This window comes from Triturus cristatus, chromosome 3_1, assembly GCF_964204655.1.
Source record: "Triturus cristatus chromosome 3_1, aTriCri1.1, whole genome shotgun sequence".
In the NCBI taxonomy this organism is placed as follows: Eukaryota; Metazoa; Chordata; class Amphibia; order Caudata; family Salamandridae; genus Triturus; species Triturus cristatus.
Window position 1 is genome coordinate 828,562,051 of NC_140583.1, and position 18,880 is coordinate 828,580,930.

General features: G+C 46.0%; 1 protein-coding gene across 2 annotated transcripts in view; it reads right to left on the minus strand.

The window, feature by feature from the left end:
• The window catches only part of PLEKHA3 (pleckstrin homology domain containing A3), a 290,840-nt gene that overhangs the window by 257,074 nt on the left and 14,886 nt on the right, over positions 1-18,880 (minus strand). For both annotated transcript variants that reach the window (XM_085645207.1, XM_085645208.1), the window contains one exon: positions 12,005-12,160. In XM_085645207.1, the coding sequence (XP_085501333.1) occupies positions 12,005-12,160 (156 nt within the window). The remainder of the gene's footprint in view (positions 1-12,004; positions 12,161-18,880) is intronic.

Below are 18,880 nucleotides of genomic sequence, written 5' to 3' on the forward strand. Positions count from 1 at the left end.
AGATTGCTCCAGGTTGGCTGCATGTTGCCAAAAATCAAGACTTCCGATTTATTGGAATTACGTTTGAGGCAATGTGTACTCATCCATTTGTTAATAATACTCATGCAGTTTTGAAACTGCTGAAAAGAAGAGATTTGATGTTTATATGCAGCTACCACAATCTGAGTGTCATCGGCGTATGACGTCAGACTAAATCGGAATGCCAGGATCAATGGGGCCAGTTCAGAGACATAGATGTCAAACAAAGAGGGGCTCAACGAACTGCCCTGAGGGACTGCACAAGGAAAAACGTAAGAAGCAGAGTTGAATTTGTCAAGTGACACCGTTGATCTCCGAGCCTTTAAGAAGGAGGACAGCAGCGCCAGGGCCGCTTCATCCACTCTCAGCTTCTCCAACCAATGTTGCAAGAGAGCATGATCACCGTATCAAAAGTGTCAGATAGATCGAGGAGCACAAGAGCAGCTGTGCCTCCTCCGTCCATCACCGCTCTGATCTCTTCGGTCGCTCTAATAAGCGCAGATTCCGTACTATGTTCCTTACGAAAACCAATCTGGGAATGAGCCAGCAAACTATTCACATTGATAAATTGAGACAGTTGAATATTCATAATTTTATCCACTATCTTAGCTGGCATAGGTAGTCTGGCGATGGGTCGATAGTTGTTGGGGTTGGTGGCATCTAAGGTAGGCTTTTTTAATAAAGGAAGGATGGACATTTCCTTCCAACTAGTGGTAAAGATGCCAGAATCGAACATCAAGTTACAAATTTCCGCAAGCCCAGGGCTCACCAGATCTACTAATCCTTTGAGAAGTGCTGGTGGGCATGGATCCAAAGGAGATCCTGACCTGGCTTCATTTATATGCTTTCCTACTGCTTCTGCAGAGACCGGAGAAAATTTGAGCAAAGTGCAATTGTTAGGGTCTGGACCACGCCCTTGGGGGGGGGGGGGAAAGACAAGGGCCAGATCCATCCTTAAAAACTGTGAAAATCATAGGAGGAGTCTAGCGCGCAACCAAGATGGCCGCGTAGGTGCGAGGCTCCCGAGGACCTCCGCAACCTCCTACGTTTATCCTGTCTTCATCCTGAATCGGTTGAGGGGACTGTGTCGGTGAACCTGAGCCGAGGTGGTACCCGTTTTCCGTTTTTGAATCGGACCCCGGGGGCCGGGGTGAGCATCGACTGAAGTTTGCGGCCTTCTTCTCTCCTGACCCCGGACTCGAGTTTGGGGGTGACCCAGTGGCGAAGTGAATAACAACGGCGGGCCTGGCCTGGCGAGTCGCGTACCCCACACTTTCACTTTCGCTTTTGAGTCCCCTTGCCGTCATCGCGAGTGGGACTACGGCGCTTCTTTGTGTGGTGGTGGCCTCGCTGGGGGACCCTGCCTGCCTGCCTGCGGGGACCCGCTCCGCCTTCCTGAGGTGACCCCCGGGGCTCACGGCCTTGATTGCTTGCTCTCCACTGCGTGACTGGCGGGGGTGCGAGATACGCGACGATGGCCACGAAGCAGGATGGAGATCGGCTGAAGGCCAAATCGACCCGGCGTGGCACCGCACCTCAAGTCAACATTATGGATCGCTACACCCTCCCGAAGGGGTCTCCCGGCGGATCGCACAAGTCTTCCGAGTGTCCCCCGGATGCCCCGGATTTGCCTACGGATCCGACTTTGCAGGACGTCATGGGCGCCATTGCTGAGATGAAGACCTCAGTAGGCCAACAATTCGACACCTTGGCGCACAAACTCGATGCGGTCCTCATCGATGTCAACCTTGTTAGAGCAGATCTATCTAAGACGAATGACCGGGTTGACTCCTTGGCCCATACCGCGTCGGGCCTCACGACTGAGGGTCGCGGCCCTTCAGACGGAGGTGCGCCGGCTCCGGCAGGCAAGTGCGCTCACGGATCGGCGCCTGGAGGACTCCGAGAGCAGGGCCCGGAGGAATAACATTCGAATCATCGGAGTGCCCGAGGGACGGGAGGACTCGGCGGCGGATCTCTTTGTGGAGGACCTGATTTCTACCCATCTCCAGCCTCGAGGACTGAGTAAATTCTTCGCGGTGGAGAGGGCCCATAGAGTTCCTGGCGGCAGACCGAAGGTCGGAGCTCCTCCGCGGCCTCTTATTGCCCGTATCTTCAACTTTCGGGATAGTGATGCGATTTTGCAAGCTTCCAGACTGCAAGGGCCGCTTAAGCTGGAGAACATGGAGGTGAACTTTTATCCGGATTTCACGCAGGCGGTCCAGAAGCAGAGACTGAGTTTCATGGGCGTTAAGCGGCGGCTTCGAGACATGAACTTAAAATACGCCATGCTTTTCCCGGCCAGGCTGCGTGTGGAGGCTGATGGTCGCACTCACTTTTTTGACCGTCCCGAGGTGGCCGGGGACTGGTTGGACACTTTGTCTGGGGGACATGATCGGGATGGGATGGGGGCGGCGGGAGGAGAGTGCCCACCGGACCGGGTATGAGGTATTGAGACTGGGGCTCATTCCTGATGATGCCACCTTTCGGCCAGGCTTAGGGTTTCTTGACTGTTGTGTCTTGTTTCCCCTCCGTTGGAGGTGGTGCTGTGTCTCGAGGGGTGTCAAGAATTCCTGTCTTTCGAGGGGAAGAAGACAGTAACCAGCGAAAACGGACTACATCCCCCAGGATGCTTAGCGGTTGAGAGGTTATGTAAACAGGAGAGCTGTTACATAACTCAAGGAAAACACGCCCTTATGTAAACAGGAGAGCTGTTACATAACTCAAGGAAAACACGCCCTTATGTAAACAGGAGAGCTGTTACATAACTCAAGGAAAACACGCCCTATAAAGGGAGGAACCGGGAGGTACAACGCTGTCGGATATTGTGTTTACACCGACGTACCTGCTTCGTGAAGAGTAGTGTTCCGGAGTGGTGCTCCAGTAAGGCAAGAACGGAGGTAGGTCGAGTCGTTACTCCCTGGGCCGTGTCTTGCCCCATCGTCACCTGTGAAGGACCCGGAAGCTCTACCGGTCAACCATTGAGCTTCGCTTTTTGACTCGGCTGAGTCAAAGCGCAGTGGCGCTTTTGCTGGTTGGAGTCGTAACTCCCAGCCCGACCAGAGATACAGGGACTGCCAGCTGTAACGCACACCAGGAGGTGTTTGCCGCGTTACAGACTCGGAAGTCCACAGGATCGATCGAGCGGCTGCTCTCGGTTCAGTCTTCTTGCTTTTGATTGGGGTATCGGTGACGCATCACCAGGAGGTGACTCCGCGTCCCGGTGCAGTCTGAGGAAGAGGTTGAGCGGCTGCTCCCTTCAGGTAGAGACCCCGGCTGGGTGTTTCCCTGACTCCTCGATTCTCCCCAACACTCTTCGTGCCCCTCACAGCCTACCGATTGGCATTGTCGGCCATTTCATTTCTGCCCTCTGTTGGCATACGCCGGGATCGGCGTATATGCAGAGGACGGTTAGGACCATCCGTGCGGTGGGCTGGTAACGTACTTAGCCTGGAGGATTCCAGTGACTATAACTTTTGTTTATTCTTTGTATTATTTTTGCCTTCATTAAAATAACTAACCCTTCACAAGTGGTTGCGTCCTCATTATCGTGTCTGTTAAACGATCCTGAGACGTTCAGGGCGTTACAAGGGGGTTCTCTTTCCTCCTCTAGGGGGTCTTTGTAGTTTAGTTCACACAGGGGCGACAGGCACACTGCAAGTTGGGGGGGCTATTTGGGCTCATGCAGGGGTGCAGGGAGGGGGGAGTTTTGTTTGGGATGTTGGGTTGGGGTTGGGTATTGTTTATTTGTACCACAAGGCAGAAGTATTGTTGTGCTATCGCTAAAGTGCTCTCTGGGGGGAGATTGATCGGTTTTGGCTATGATGGGGGGTAGGGGACTGAGCCTTTTGTCCTGGAATGTCAATGGACTGGGGGACAGGATAAAACGGGGAGTGGTCCTGCAGTTCTTAAAACGCATTTCACCCGATATAGTATTTCTGCAGGAAACACACCTCATTGGAAACTCCTTTCGTGCCATGAACAGACGGGGCTATCGCCTTGCAGCCCACTCTGGCTTCACATCTGGTTCGAGGGGTGTGGGCATTATGGTTAAAACCTTGCTCCCGTTGGAGGTTGATGAGGTGCTCCATGATGATAGGGGACGATATACGGCTCTGGTGGGTAGATTGGAGGGTAAAGTGATTGTTTTGGTTTCTGTTTATGTCCCGCCAGGGTTGCAGACAACTACTTTTGCTGATTTGGGGCGCCTTCTTCTTGGCCTGCCGGAGGGGATTCTAGTGGTTGGGGGGGGATTTTAACGCTGTAATTTCCGGAACTGAGGATCGTCACCCTCCCAGGGATCTCCCCCGTGCCCAAGCTTGGTTATCTGGCCTCTTGGATACCCTGGGGCTGGTGGATTGTTGGCGGCTGAAACACCCTACGCAGATACAATACACCTTTCATTCCGGGGCTCATGGTAGTCTTTCGAGGCTTGATTATGTTCTGATGCCAGCAGCACTGGCAGGGAGGGTCGGGGAGGTACGACATCTGTCTCGGGGTATTTCAGATCACTCCCCGCTCCTGTTGTACTTCGACATTGTCCCGAGGGGGGAGGGGAAGGTGGTCCCGATTAATTCCTGGTACCTGCGTGACCCCACAATTCGCGCTGATTTGGTTAAATCTCTTGAGCGATATTTTGAAGACAATGTGGGGTCTGTGTCGTCTGCGGTTTCTTTGTGGGAGGCGTTTAAGACGGTACTCCGGGGGGAGGCCCTGTCCCTCATTTCCCATTCCCGGCGGCGCAAGCGGGAGGAGGTGACCCGTATCGAATCTGAGATAACTGAGTTGGAGGGTGATCTGGAGTGTGGGGTAACGGATGATAAACTGCATGCTCTCCGACTCAAACAGGCGGACTACAAGGCCCTAGTCACGGAGGCAGCCAGGGGCCTGAGTAGAGAGCAACAGGGGCGACTGTATGATGTGGGTGATAAGGCTGGTAAATTGATTGCGTGGCTGGATAAAAAGGAGAGAGCGAGTCGAGTTGTCCCGTCGATTGAGAGACTGGATGGTGTGTGTGTCACTGAGCCGGAGGAAATTGTTGAATGTTTCGCTGAGTATTTCCGTGGGGTGTATTCCCCGGTATCTTCCCGCTCGGAAGAGGATTCCTATGACCTGCTTAAAGACATTGTGCTGCCTTCCCTTTCGGAGGAGGATAAATTGTCGTTGGACGCGGCCCCGACATCTGAGGAGATTGCCCTCGCCATACGTTCAGTCGCCTCTGGCAAGGCCATGGGTCCTAATGGCCTTCCCATTGAATTGTACAAATTACGACCGGATACGCTGGCTCCGCATCTCCGCGCTATGTTCCTCGCGGCCCGGTCGGCGGGTTCCCTCCCGCTGGACCAGCGTCTTGCCACTATTGTGGTTATTCATAAGGAGGGGAGGCCGCGGGATCGGGTCACGTCTTACAGGCCCATTTCGCTGTTGAACGCGGAGCCGAAAATTCTCGCCAAGGTGCTGGCTAATCGGCTGGTTGGCGTGGTGTGCGATCTGATCCACCAGGACCAGTCCGGCTTTATCCCTCATCGCAACACCGCGCTTAACTTGCGGCGTGTGCACGGGGTGCTCGCGAGGGTCCAGTTCATACGAGAACCAGCCATTTTGGCGTCCTTGGACGCCACTATGGCGTTCGACACGCTTGAGTGGCCATATATTTGGGCGACGCTGGCTAAGTTTGGGTTTGGCCCGGGATTCATTGGCTGGGTGAAACTGTTGTATTCCGGACCGCTGGCGCAGGTGGCGGTGAATGGTAGAGTATCGGCGCCGTTTGAGCTGGGTAGGGGCACGCGGCAGGGCTGCCCGCTGTCGCCGCTCCTTTTTGCGCTTGCCTTGGAGCCCCTGGCGGAGTGGCTGCGGTGGCACCCTTCGATTCGTGGTCTCCGATGGACCCCCCCCCCCCGAGTATGAGGATCGCGTATCCCTTTACGCGGACGATATTCTTTTGTACCTTGCTTCCCCGCGCAAATCATTGATTGTGTTAGTGGATGTATTGCGTTCATTCGGCCGCAACTCCGGCTTAGTTATCAACTGGGCTAAATCCTGTGTGTATGTCCTCTCTGGGGAGGCTCCTATCCTTCCGCGGGGTTGTCCTATCCAGGTTGCTCCGCAGGGATTTAAGTATCTGGGTATCTTTATTACCCTGGACGCTGCGGCCCGATATAAACAGAACGTACTCCCCCCCCCCCCCCCTCCAGCGCTTGAAGGAGGATGTGGCGCGTTGGAGGCGCTTGCCGCTCTCGCCGCTCGGCCGTGCGGCACTGTTTAAGATGATGTCGTTGCCACGTTTCTTATACGCTTTACAAAACACGATGGACGTCGTCCCGGCGCGCTACTTTCGGGAGGTGGAGGGTCTGCAGCGCCGCCTGTTTTGGGATGGAAGGCCGCGTATCGCCCTCGCGAAGCTGACGCTCCTGTGGTATGACGAGGGGGTCGCCCTCCCAGACATCAAACGGTATTACTAGGCCTCCCAGCTGTCTGCGATAAACCACGGCCTTTATGGGCCCGCCCTTAACCCGGCTTTTGAAATGGACAAACTGTTACTGCCGGGTGGTGACTATAATCGTGCGCTTTACTCTACATCGCTCGACGCACGGTTGACGGGCCCTACGCGGGTCGCGGTATGGGTGTGGCACGCGGCAAACTTGGCTATGGGGTGGAAGGATCGGTTGACCCGGGCGACGCCACTGTATGCCTCTGAGCGACTGGGCTGCTTGTGGACCTCGAAAGGCTTTGAGAAGTGGGACATGATAGGCATCAGCAGGGTGGGCGATCTCTGGACGAGGGGGGGGATTCAAAACGTTCGATGTGCTGCAGAAGGAATTCCAGTTGCAGGACAGGGAGTACTTCCGATATGTACAGGTTCGTCACGCGCTGTGTTCTGTATTCCCGGATGTTGCCTCCATACCGGAGTGCTCCCCTCTGGAAGATAGAGTGCTAGATGGGCATGTACCGGATGGCACTCTCTCATTGATTTATAAAAAGCTCATCAACGATCGCTCCGGACTGCTGGCTGGCCTTCGTGAGGCATGGGTCGCCGATGGCTTGGAGCTGGATGACGAGGACTGGGTGTCTGCGGTGGCCTCCCCGAAAGAGGTGGCCATACCGGCCCGCCTTCGCTTCGTCCAGCTCAAAATACTCCACAGGGTCTATGTTTCGGGGCCGGGTCTGATGCGTATAGGATATGCCGTGGATGGACTGTGTAAGCGTGGGTGTGGTTTGTCAGGGACCTTTATCCATATTTTGTGGGAATGTCCGGAGGTGGCGCGATTCTGGCGTGGTGTACATGCGGTGTTGCAAGCGGTCACGCATGTGGCGCTGTTTCCCGAGGCTAGGAGATGTCTGCTAAATGTGTGGGAGCCGACTGATTATACGGTGCCGCAAACGTGGTGGGTGACTCTGGGCTATATGGTGGCCAAGCGTGACATAGCACAATTGTGGGGCTCCCAGAGGTCACCAACGGTTTCGGTGTGGAAGGACAACATGGATTGGTGTATGTTTCGGGAGAAGGTAGTGTATGTGGCGAGAGGTAAGCCTGGGAAATGGGTGAAGGTGTGGGGCCCCTGGAACTCCTATCGTGGCGGGATTTGTACCCCGCCGCTGACGCCTGACTTGGCAGTGGCCCAGTCTCCCTAGTCTGCTTGTCACCTTGGTTCTGGGCATTGTGTCTACTTTGTTTCTGTCCCGGCCTGTCCCCCCCCCCCTATTCCTGTGGATCGGTAGGGTCCTCCCCAGGGGAGCTCATAATGCTGCTTTGACTTTTGCTGCCTTGTGGATTTGTTTGTGGTTTCTTATAAAAAATGGAACCGTCATTTGGGGGGTCTGGCCGGTGTGGCCGCCAACGCTTCCCTCGACTTCTGGGACCTTTATCACTTGCCGCTTGTGTTTAATGACTGTATTTTATGCTCTCACTGTTTACTAGCGGCCGGCCTGAAGGTTGTAGGCCCATCTTTGTATATCTTTTGCATTCTGTAATAAAGGTTTCAAAAAAAAAAAAACTGTGAAAATACCCCAAACCTTGGATTTGAATGTTGCAGCAATGTCATTACAGAATTTTTGATTGATTGACCTTCTTTCCTGTATTATTGGGCATGGTAAGTTTATTGATAACCGAAAATAGTTACTTTGGGGAATTATTAGCTGACTCAATCTGTTGAGTGAAATAGTTTCTCTTTTCTAGTATAAGTAGTTTTTTGTAATTCTTTAAGGCTGTCTTATATGCTTGCTTACCCGACTCATAATAGTTTATTCGCCAACGCCGTTCCATTCGGCGACAGTTCTGTTTTTCCTTCCGAAGGGATTCAGAAAACCAGGGGGCAGATGGAGTAGTCCTATTTCCAGACAGTATTTTTGTGGGTACCGAGGCATTAACTGCCTCAGAAATCCAATTAGTGCATTTGGTAACAGCTAAGTCCACATAGCCCTGAAATTGAGGACATGAGACTTCCAAGTGAGTGCGAAGGATTATTTTGTCCACTTTATTCCATGCTTTACAGGAAGAGACAGGCGGCTTAATAATGCTAGCCTGTCTGACCATAATGCATGGAAGACTAAACTTAATAAGTGAGTGGTCAGACCATAACAGAGGGATGATTTCTTTCCCTATAAGCCCATGGGCTGAGGAGAAAACACCATCCAACGTGTGACCGGCCTCATAAGTGGGTGATTGCACTAGTTGGATTTTAGAACCCGCTAAATTGTGTGGTACCCAATGAATAGTTTTGTTTTTAGGACCATAAAGTCTTCATGTAGATTTATTCTGAGCAGGGATTTTGTCAAAACAATGGAAAAAGGGAGTAGCCTGTGAGGCAAGTTGGAAATTGTATCCCAGATGGCATTAGGCTTTCGTTTCAGAATATGGAGCATACAGAGGGATTTGGTATTTTTAATAAAGCTCATTAACATAAGAACAGTTGCCAAATATTGATCACAGTTGTTCCACATGCTTAATTTGGGGGGGGGGGGGGGTGAATAAATGGTGGTATGGGTAGCAACATGTATGTAAAGCTAAGGCTTTTTATGTGACAAAGCAGACTCTATAACTGTGAGAAAAAAAAAGGGAGGGCTCTTTCCTGTATCCCCTTTCCCAATAATGCCCTATTTAATATGGGAAATTCTTCCAGTGGCTAAGAATTGCACAGGACTAGGTTAAATCCCTTGTACCTAGAGATAAATTAAACTATGCGGTGGGAAAATGCACTAGCCACATTAACACAAAATATAAAAATTGAAAAGGCAAAATCTTGAAATACAAAATATCAACAGCTTAGATATTAGTTGATTGTTAAATGATCAGGTTTTATTCACATACGTCATCTACACATATATTTCATTGACAGGTTTAACACAAAGAGAGAGTTGCTTGTCTATGGTAGCAAGAACTCATGTCTACGCTGTTGATATTTAGTTTTTCAAGATTCTGCCTATTCTATTACATTTTTAGTGTTCAATAATTTCATTGCCATTTAAATAACCAAAGTACAGTACAAAGATGCATAGGCCTTCAGTGAAACAAGATGTAGTTATAGTACAAAATAATTCAATCTATTCTATACCATTTATTGTTAATGTGGCTAGTGCATCCTCCCATCATATACCAGATTAGATAGCTGTCAGTCCCTCACTTGTCGGTTAAATATTGGACAAAACCTGGTTTCAATTTTATTAATGATATTGTCCCCAATTCATTGGCTTAAAAGCTAACTCTCTACAAAGGGACATCCCTACAGTGCAACTAAAGAGTTATCAGGCATATTTTGTTCAACTTTGAAAGGCGAGGTATTGACCACTAGCAGACAAAGATAGAACAGCTTGTGCGTTGGAACAAATTATGGAAAAATGGTGTACTCCTCCTGAATCAAGCAACTGTTTGAGTAACAAATGTTTTCTCAGTATTGCTACTTCAATGTTTATTGCCTTTTTTGTAGAAAGTAGTTGATCGCCCAGGTCAGTTGTTTGTATCTTCCTGTTGCTGACCCTGGTGTCATGAAGGAGGCAGACTTCATCTTCCCCATCATCTTTTATTTAGAGAAGGTATATAAAATAAGAAATAAACGAGCCACGTGGCGTGGCCAGGCACAGGCTCCTCCAGCTGTAGACAAGCCTGTCCTTGGCCCTCAGGGTGCCTGTGCTATTCACCTCTCTTTTGATATATGTGCTCCAGCCCTAGCTGGACTCAGGAAGCAACAACAACATTGGGGGCAGCCAGGGGTACACTAGGATTTTCAGTCCCTCTCATGAGAAAGTGCCTTGTGCTTTAGCTTCACCATGCACAGGGCAGCAGTTGACACATAACCAGGGGTCAAACAGTCAAACAGCTTGCCTTTCTTTGGAACCCTTTAGCCCATCCAGAGCAGGAATCCAGGGCGGGAGCAAGCAACAATGTCAGGGGCAGCGAGGGGCACACTGGGACTTCCTCCCATGAGCCTGTGCTGTGGCCCTTAGCTTTGGGCAGCAGGTGGCATAAAGCCATTTCTTGAATTGGAAGATGAGATGAATACTAATGTACAGCAATAGAAAAAGCTGTCGCCATTTAGCAGAATGGATTATAAAGACAATTGGGAAATATGAATAGACACAGTGAGGGCCCATAGCACATTACCTACTTCCCACAAAGAGAAAATAAAAATACAAGAAGGGATGATGTGTATTTCTGTTCTGCTCTTCCAATTTCAGGTAAAATATTTGTTTTTCATGTTAAGTGCTCTGATGTCCATAGGCCACGTTGCTATATAAAGCTGCAAAAATAAATACCAAATATGGGGTTTCTGGGAAAGAATATCTCCAGACGCAAATTTCGCATGTTATCATACATTTGAGGAACTGGTAACATTCCAGGGACTTACCATTCCAGGGACTTAACTACTAACTGATAAAAAACAAAATCATTGGCATTCGCACATTAGAGCATCCAAGCGCTAGTCCTCCTTATAAATTATCAGCCCCATAGTCTAAAATTGTGCAGCCCAAACCTCTAAACCCTTGGATTGAAAGTGAAAAGAATACAAACTGTGCATTTATGTATGGCTTACCAAACAGACATGAAGTTTGTGTGTTTAGAGCAGAGTGAGCTGTTTGACAGAGTTATCTGGCAAATGCTACCATAAGCTCTTCAACGGAGAACTCGACATCAGCACTCCTTAACAAAAGACAAATTCAGTGTCACACTTATTGACAGGACAGTGCCCAACCAGTCCTAGGGTAGGCAATCAGACTGCAACAGCAAAAGCAGCTCGCCCATATATTGAGAAATGCAACTAAACAGTCGCAAATTAGACTATCAGACATCGAGGGAGAGGTGAAGTAGCCGCAGCATGACCGTTCAGCCAGCCCGAAGAAGCCAAGTATTAACGGGGGAGAAGCCTTGTCATATTGATGATAACGCATGGCATAAGATGGCCAACCATGGCATGATGGTGACCACCTACAAAACAAATCGGTGAGCAAAAAACACTGGAATGAAAACTACAACAGTCCACAAAACAGCAAAATAAGAAATAGAAGCATATGTGGCTCTAAGAAGTGCAAGGAAGCAAAAGCCTTAAATGGCAAATCAACTACTATATAAACATAGTATTTACTGAAACGTATTATCAGCTTCCAGTTATGACCAGAAGTATGTGCGACTTTCAACAAGCTGGGTGTCTGAAGTAGGTAGGGCACTAGAAAACGTTCATACACATCATCAGAGTCCAATTCAAAACACCTGAACTAAATTTTCAAACCAGGTGATTAGATTTACCATTTACTTTAAACAATGTAGCTGTCTCACAAAATCTCAATCATGTTCATCAGTCGATATTTTGCTTCATCCACAGAACATAGCCTCGCAAAACACACAGCCTTTCCAGCCCCTTAGAAAATCCAGGAATGCTATTCATAAAAATACAAACAAAAATACAAAATACTCACAGTACTGTATGTGCATCAATAGTTGAAATACATCTGTACTGAGATTTTTAAATGTTTGATGAACCAAAAGCATAATAAATACCTTTTTCTTTTTTAGTCCTGGTATCTGTGAGACAGGCTTTAGAACTTCCTAGTGCAACAAGCCATCTCTGCCTTTCAGCAGCATTGACTGCTTTCATATAAAAGTGCTGCTCCCCTGGTATTATTAGCTCCAATCGCGAGTTGTCTGTTGGATGAACTAATAGCAAAGAAAGAAAAGGTAGATTGCATTTTAGTGCACAGGATCTCACAGCTTGCCACTTTCAACACCATACTAACCAAAGGACACATACTGTGCTAGCAGGACCAGTTCAACATAAATTGCACATGTATGTGTAAAGGGACACAAAGTCTTCTTTTACAGTGTATCTTAATTGGTTACTTACTTGCAACTGTACTTGCAATTATCAGTGAGGCAAGTACACTTCCAATCATCCTCGAGAGCCAGGAGTTTCAGTATCTCAGACAATCAAAATAAAATGTCCATTTAGGTTATCCTTACTTTATTTTGTAGCTATCTATTGTTATCGTCATCCTTTAATTTTTAAAGTTCTTCTTAGTATTTAGTAGCATGTAAAACCATCTGCGTCCCGTGCAACAAATAGGTGCAGTGATCTAAATATTTTTATGACCCCGTCACTGTTGCTGTCTAATGCCTGGATTGATGAACAAATGAACTGCCTTGTCTTGATCCTATCTCATTCTTCCATCACGTTGGACTTCCCATATCTTCATATCAGTTTTGTAGATTCTTTTTCTTCTCCATTTGTTGCTGTTTTTCTTTTACTGCTTTGGCTCAAAGTTTGATGATGAAAAATAAATCATGGTTCCCACAATGAACACCAATTAAGCACGGTTGTTGAGACAATTTCATTATCCTGTCGAGTAATGTGCCTTGTTCCTTACATTCCCCCTTTACAAAACGCAAGCAGTCTAAACCAGGATCCATAGGATAACTGAAAGCCTCACTACTCAAAGAAGTTTAAAGTGGGTTAATAGAGAAAAGCTCAGCCAAAAGGCCGTATCTGATCTCCTTTCCACTACTGTTTACAAATATTCTGCAGAGAGCACTAGACGTGGGGCGACAAGACCCTTGCCAAGTCCACCGGTCCTAACATTCATCCACAACTCACAGATTAAACCATTATATCCCACCAACAGTGTTGAACACAGTTCTTGGCCACCAGACACCTCAAGCTCATTAAGTGTTTGTAATGTGTTTTGAAGCAGGGGATAAGTTGCAAACCTCCTCAAAATCATGAGCAGTGCTTTAAATGGGCTGATCGCTCGGTAATTGACACATCTTGTTTTTCAGTCTGATATATAGGGTGCTAGCACCATTCATGTTGAACATGATATATTGGGCTTCATCTATTGGTCTATTAAATAATCACTCACATTTTGCTCCTGCCTACCACAGCATAAAATATGGGGCACTAAGAGTATCCAGTTTACCCATTGGCTCTCTTCATTTTGAGTGACTGCACAAAGACTGTGTACAATGTTCACATCCACCTAAAAATAGTTCCTTCATGTTTAGTTGCAAAGCTGGATCAAAGTGCGTTTTTTTTTATATTAACTTACTGGCTATTTGTCTGTATTTTGGGTGTCTAGTTACATGGTAATTTCTTTTCTGTCTCCTTTTTGAAGATGTTGTTATGAAGTGCTTAAGTGACATTGAAGCATTGTAGCTGCCTCAGATTTGGAAGCTTGGTTAAGTGATGATTTATTCTGGTCTCCCTAACAAATATTAATAAAATGCATCGAACAACTAAACAGCGTGTTATTTAAAAACATCACTAGAAAAACAGATGCTTAAGTGAATATTTTTAAAATGTACATATATTTACTTGCATAGATAGCTATGGGTTGGTTCACCACATTCCCTGTTTGACACACCTGTTAACACAATAAGTGCTGTACACTTTAGCTTAATTGCATTTAAAGAAATAAGGGTGATGGACATTCATTTTTTGTTAGGCACGGAAGATTAAGTGATTTGCTGAGGTCAACCGCTCGTTCTAGTCGTTAGGCCACATCCTCCCCCAATAATTGGCTACTGCAGAGAAACTGTGTAATTACTCAATAACAAACTACTGAAGATTAAAAAAAACTTTTTAAAAAACTTTCAGATGTTAAAACTGTAACCTGTGTTTCTATTGTGAATTTTAAAAAAATGTCTTTGCTTGAGGTTCAGGTAGCTGGAAAAACGATCAAAGCATGGGCTGGCTAATTATTGAACAAGGTCGTCAAAATCAACCAGGTCTGATGTCCAGAGGTGCCCCTTGGATGTCTTTCTGAACTCAAAATATCACTGATGATCATTTGGTACATTTGGACTTTTCCAGCACCAATGCATCTGAGGTGCAAGAAGCAAAGGAGGATAAGAAAGAGGAAATTGAAGAGAAAGATGGTAAAAGTGGACAGTGAGAAAGGGACAGTGAGTGAAATTAAATAATGATGAAAACAAGTAATGGCGGCAAAATACAAAAGTGAAGGAAAAGTTTGTAAGACACTAGAAGGAAAACCCAATCTACCAAAAAAAAAAAAAAAAAAAAAAAAAAAAGAAGGAGTGGAAAGAAAGGGTAAATAACACAAGAAAAGTTAACTTCAGAAATCATGCAAAGGTTGAGTAAAAGGAGGTAGAGAATACAAAACAAAGCACCTATCGCTAGACAGGTAAAACATATAACAGAAAAAAGAAAAAACATTTAAGAGGTGAAACGAAACAAGCAAAAAATGAAAAAGATGAAATGAGATGAAATGAGAGTACCCACACATAAAAGAACCAAAACTTGAAAAATATGAAAAGATAAAACAAAACTAGCTGGAGAATAAACAGTCTCCATATGTTGTTGGTAAACATATCAGTAACATACCACATGGGATTCTATATTTAATCTGCAGGTCATTGGTTGCAATCCTTGTGACATATTTCAGTAGCAAAACGCACTGGTCAAAGAGATGCATGAGTAGCCTGCCTGTTGGCCAGTCAGTGATTTGAATACCAGTGAGAAAGCACAGATATTTAAACGCACCTGTTGAACAGGTGGGTTTGCGTGTAATACACTGGTCACAAATTCCAATCACAGTGAAATAGTTCCCTTCCAGAATTGCACTGACATTATGAATTGCTTATCAGCAGAGTTCTTTGGTTAAGAGGATGAAACTTGAAAACAAAACAAAAATAAACATTCACTTCTAGATTTCATTTTTGACAAGCCTGGGATCCACTCCTACTCCCTACTGCCCATTCCACAGGGCCTCCAATTATCTTACCTATGGACTTTCTGCCAAACGTCTGAATTGGTCTCTAGACATACAGCTGTTCTGCTTGTTCTCCTGAGAGATGGTATGTAAAAGTTACAAACAAAATTACAGGGCATCCCAGTGTCCCAAACAATCTGCCTCCTGATAATGCATTGTTAATCAGTGGATTATTTCTATGTGAGCAGAGTAGATAACAAATGTTATAGTTGTTGAAGACGATTATAATCAATGGTGTCTGCTGAAGTCCCATGCTGACTTCCAATAGTATCTCGCAGTTACAAGGAAGAAGATGCGCTGTTCATTCTGTACCACCTCCATTTCCTTACTCCTTTGGGACTACTATACACAGGATACCCACTGATGAAGGAACATAAGTTGCTGGAGTTTGATCCTGTGGCAGTTACATGCCCATTCTTCGTGTGCCAGGAAGAGATAGTGAATTTCTGGCCCCAGCTCTACAAGCTGACGGCGCTAGATAGCCACTGTCATCTCACTGCTCAGCCCTCGATAAATCATATCTCCATTGGCTGGAAGTATATATGTTTGTCAGCAAACGGAAGCAGCGGTTTAATGGCAGTGTTGAGGGTGATGTTAGTAACTCACAGCTATAAAGTGGCTGCCTAAACAACTATACGACCAATAGCTGTAGGCCCAAGCGGTACCATGAACTTTTTCCTGACTGGTAGATCGTCAAGGAATAAAGTGTGGAGAGGTAAGTAGGTAGAACAAAATAGTCTTGGGGAGTATGGTGGCTCCAGGACTTTTGAGAACCTGGTTAAACACCCTGCTCCCAACAGAGAGCAAGTGGACATAGGGAATACTGATCCCAAAGTCACCAGTGCTGGTCTTGTCACTGAATTTCAAGGATAAATTAACATGGACTACCATTTATTCCCTCTCCTTGACCCAACTATGCTGTACGTAGTTGGTCTGCATCTCAGCAAGTTACTGGGAACTGCTCCATTACTGTGCCCCTTGCAAGAGGAGATTAAATACATGCCTCAAAAGCCATTCTTAATCCTTTAATTGGAGACCTAGACTGTAACGCCATGACAGTACTAGGAAACACTGTAGGAAACCAGCCTGCTGTGATCTTTAGTCACAACTAAGAAGAACACTTCACCACAGCCCCAGCATTATTAAAAGCAGCCTGGTGTCAAGCAGACCACACAAAAAAACTCTGGCACCAATGGTAGTAGAATGGGGGCCATTTATCAAGGGATTCCCTGGGCTTCCAATCCAAGTGACCATTTGAGAGCAGTAGGTGCCAGACGGTCAGTCACTTTATACTGATGCTCATCTTGGTAAAGGAAGGGTGACATGCTATATTCATATGGTCAGACTAAGCAAAATGTATCGTGGAAAAGAAATGGAAGCTGCACCAGCGTACCAAGTCTTTTATACAGAAAAGTCCTACAATTGATCCCAAAGAGCCAGCAAACCTTAAAATGATATACTTCTGCCTTACCTGGCTCTGCTCAAAGAAGTGGAGGTGTGGTGTGGGCTTTAGGATTCAGCATATCAGTACAGCTCACTCCTGATGGAGTGTAGAAAAATATATAACCAGTATTGCTGCCGAATAGTGGATATTCCAGAAACATCAGTCTGCTGTTGTTGTTTGCGTAAAACAGACAACTAGTGTTTGGGATCAGCAAGCTTTTCATCAGCGCACACTCGCTTTTCATTCCATTGTGCCATGCTTAAGTGCGAGAGGTAGAATTACTATTACTACTCCTCAAACAATGAAGGCGGGCCCCCTACATTTTTATCTTTAATTTTTGACTAGCATGTTTTATAACCAGTGGGGGTAAATCACTCGACAGGAGATATGCTGCAATTTTAGCAGTTACGCTCTGGGTATGATTTCCACTAGGGAACTGGGAGTAGTAGATTGTGATTTTTTTTAAGGGTGAGGAAGCGAGAAGAGGTATGGGAGTGGTGTGGAAAGATGAAAAAAGTAAGCAGTACCGAACCATGGTTTTTGAAAAAGTATCACTTATATGTTGGGACACCTTTCCAAAATCACATTAAACATTAAAAGGGCTAAACAAACAGTCCAAAAAGAAGCTGGTTCAAGCTAAAATCACAGCAGACAACCATGGCAATGCACATTTGGAGATCAGAATCACTCTGAGGGCTCAAGATTGTCTGGAAAATGGGGTATAAAAAAAAAATCTTGTCACGCCTCAGTCAAGGGGATCTATATTTTCATCCCAAATTACTCTTTTGAAAATAATATTTCATCACACAGATCTGGGAGGGAAGGCGGAGCAGACGTAATTTTTGAAGTATCCTACAGCCATCTAACTTTTACATTGTTCTCAGTATGTGGATTAAATCAAGATCTGCTGGGGATCTTTCAAGATCTTAGTTGTATATTAGTGGAGTTTATACACCCTTTGATCATGGTTGGGGGGGGGGGGGGCGGGTTTGCACATGTATTTTTCATTCAAAGTTGATCACAACTGGTGTGGAGGAAAGGCTTAGTGGAATGGGCAATTGTGGACACTCAGCACATGCGACGGACGAGACATGACAAAAGGTGGAGGAGGACCTCAAGAACTGGGGAGGGATGATAAATAGAATTGAGAAACACCCTGGAGATCACACGCCTAGCGAGGCCACAGATTGGATTTGGGTCTCTGGCTCATGCACAGCATAGCTTATTATAAGAGTGCAGCAAGCAATACCATGTGAGAGCCTGTGACACTGTATAATTAGAATGCTCGATGCCTTTGCATTATACCAAGATGGTTGTAATCACAATGTATGCGTGTTTATTTTGTTAAAATCTAATAAAGAGATTTTTTTTTTTAAGTTGGCTACAAATAATAAAGTTTACTGGACTAAGATCTGATCATTGGGGAAAATCAATAGGTAGGTTAATTAAAACGTTGTGCCTGTTCAACCTATGTCAGATAAAATAGGGTCTATACCTTTTCTTTTATTCTCTCCCCCATGAACGCTACTTTATACTGGTACTTTTTTTTGGTGACTGCAGAATTGGGTAGCATATCTAACACAAGAATTATTCAAAGCACTGTTTTTCACCTTAGATCTGGCAATTGAAAACTAAGTTCCCAAACCATCTCAATGGGTCTTGAAGAGATGGCTTTTGCAGAATGAGGCTATTTAGCCATCTTAAGTCTTATGATCTACAGGTTTCATTTCAGGAGGGCCTTCTTTGAAATTGTCAGGAATGCTTTGAAAGCTTGCATTTCATGACTGATTGTGGAATTTACCCCCATCTGATTAAGACTGAAAAGGGCTACTTATTCTGAGCTATGTTCCTGCCTGATCCAGAGGGAAAATAAGCATGTATCAATAATCCACAATATTATACCAGGCTATGAGCCCTTATGCTATAAATTGCCAAACCTGCTTCCCGATAACTGCTACATACATCTCCAGTACATCACTGAACAAATATGGCAGCGAGACAAACTTTATTAGAACACTGCAATATGTATGGGCAAATATTGGCCAAAGAACATATGTAGAGGAAGTTCCACTAGATAACTGTCAGCCTCTAGGTTGATGAAGAGAGCATGAGGAATATTTTCATATGAAGTTTGAGGGTTTTATAGCATTTTATGAACACTTAAGTACCCAGCACTAATAGGTGCCCAAACAAAATTGTCTTACCCTC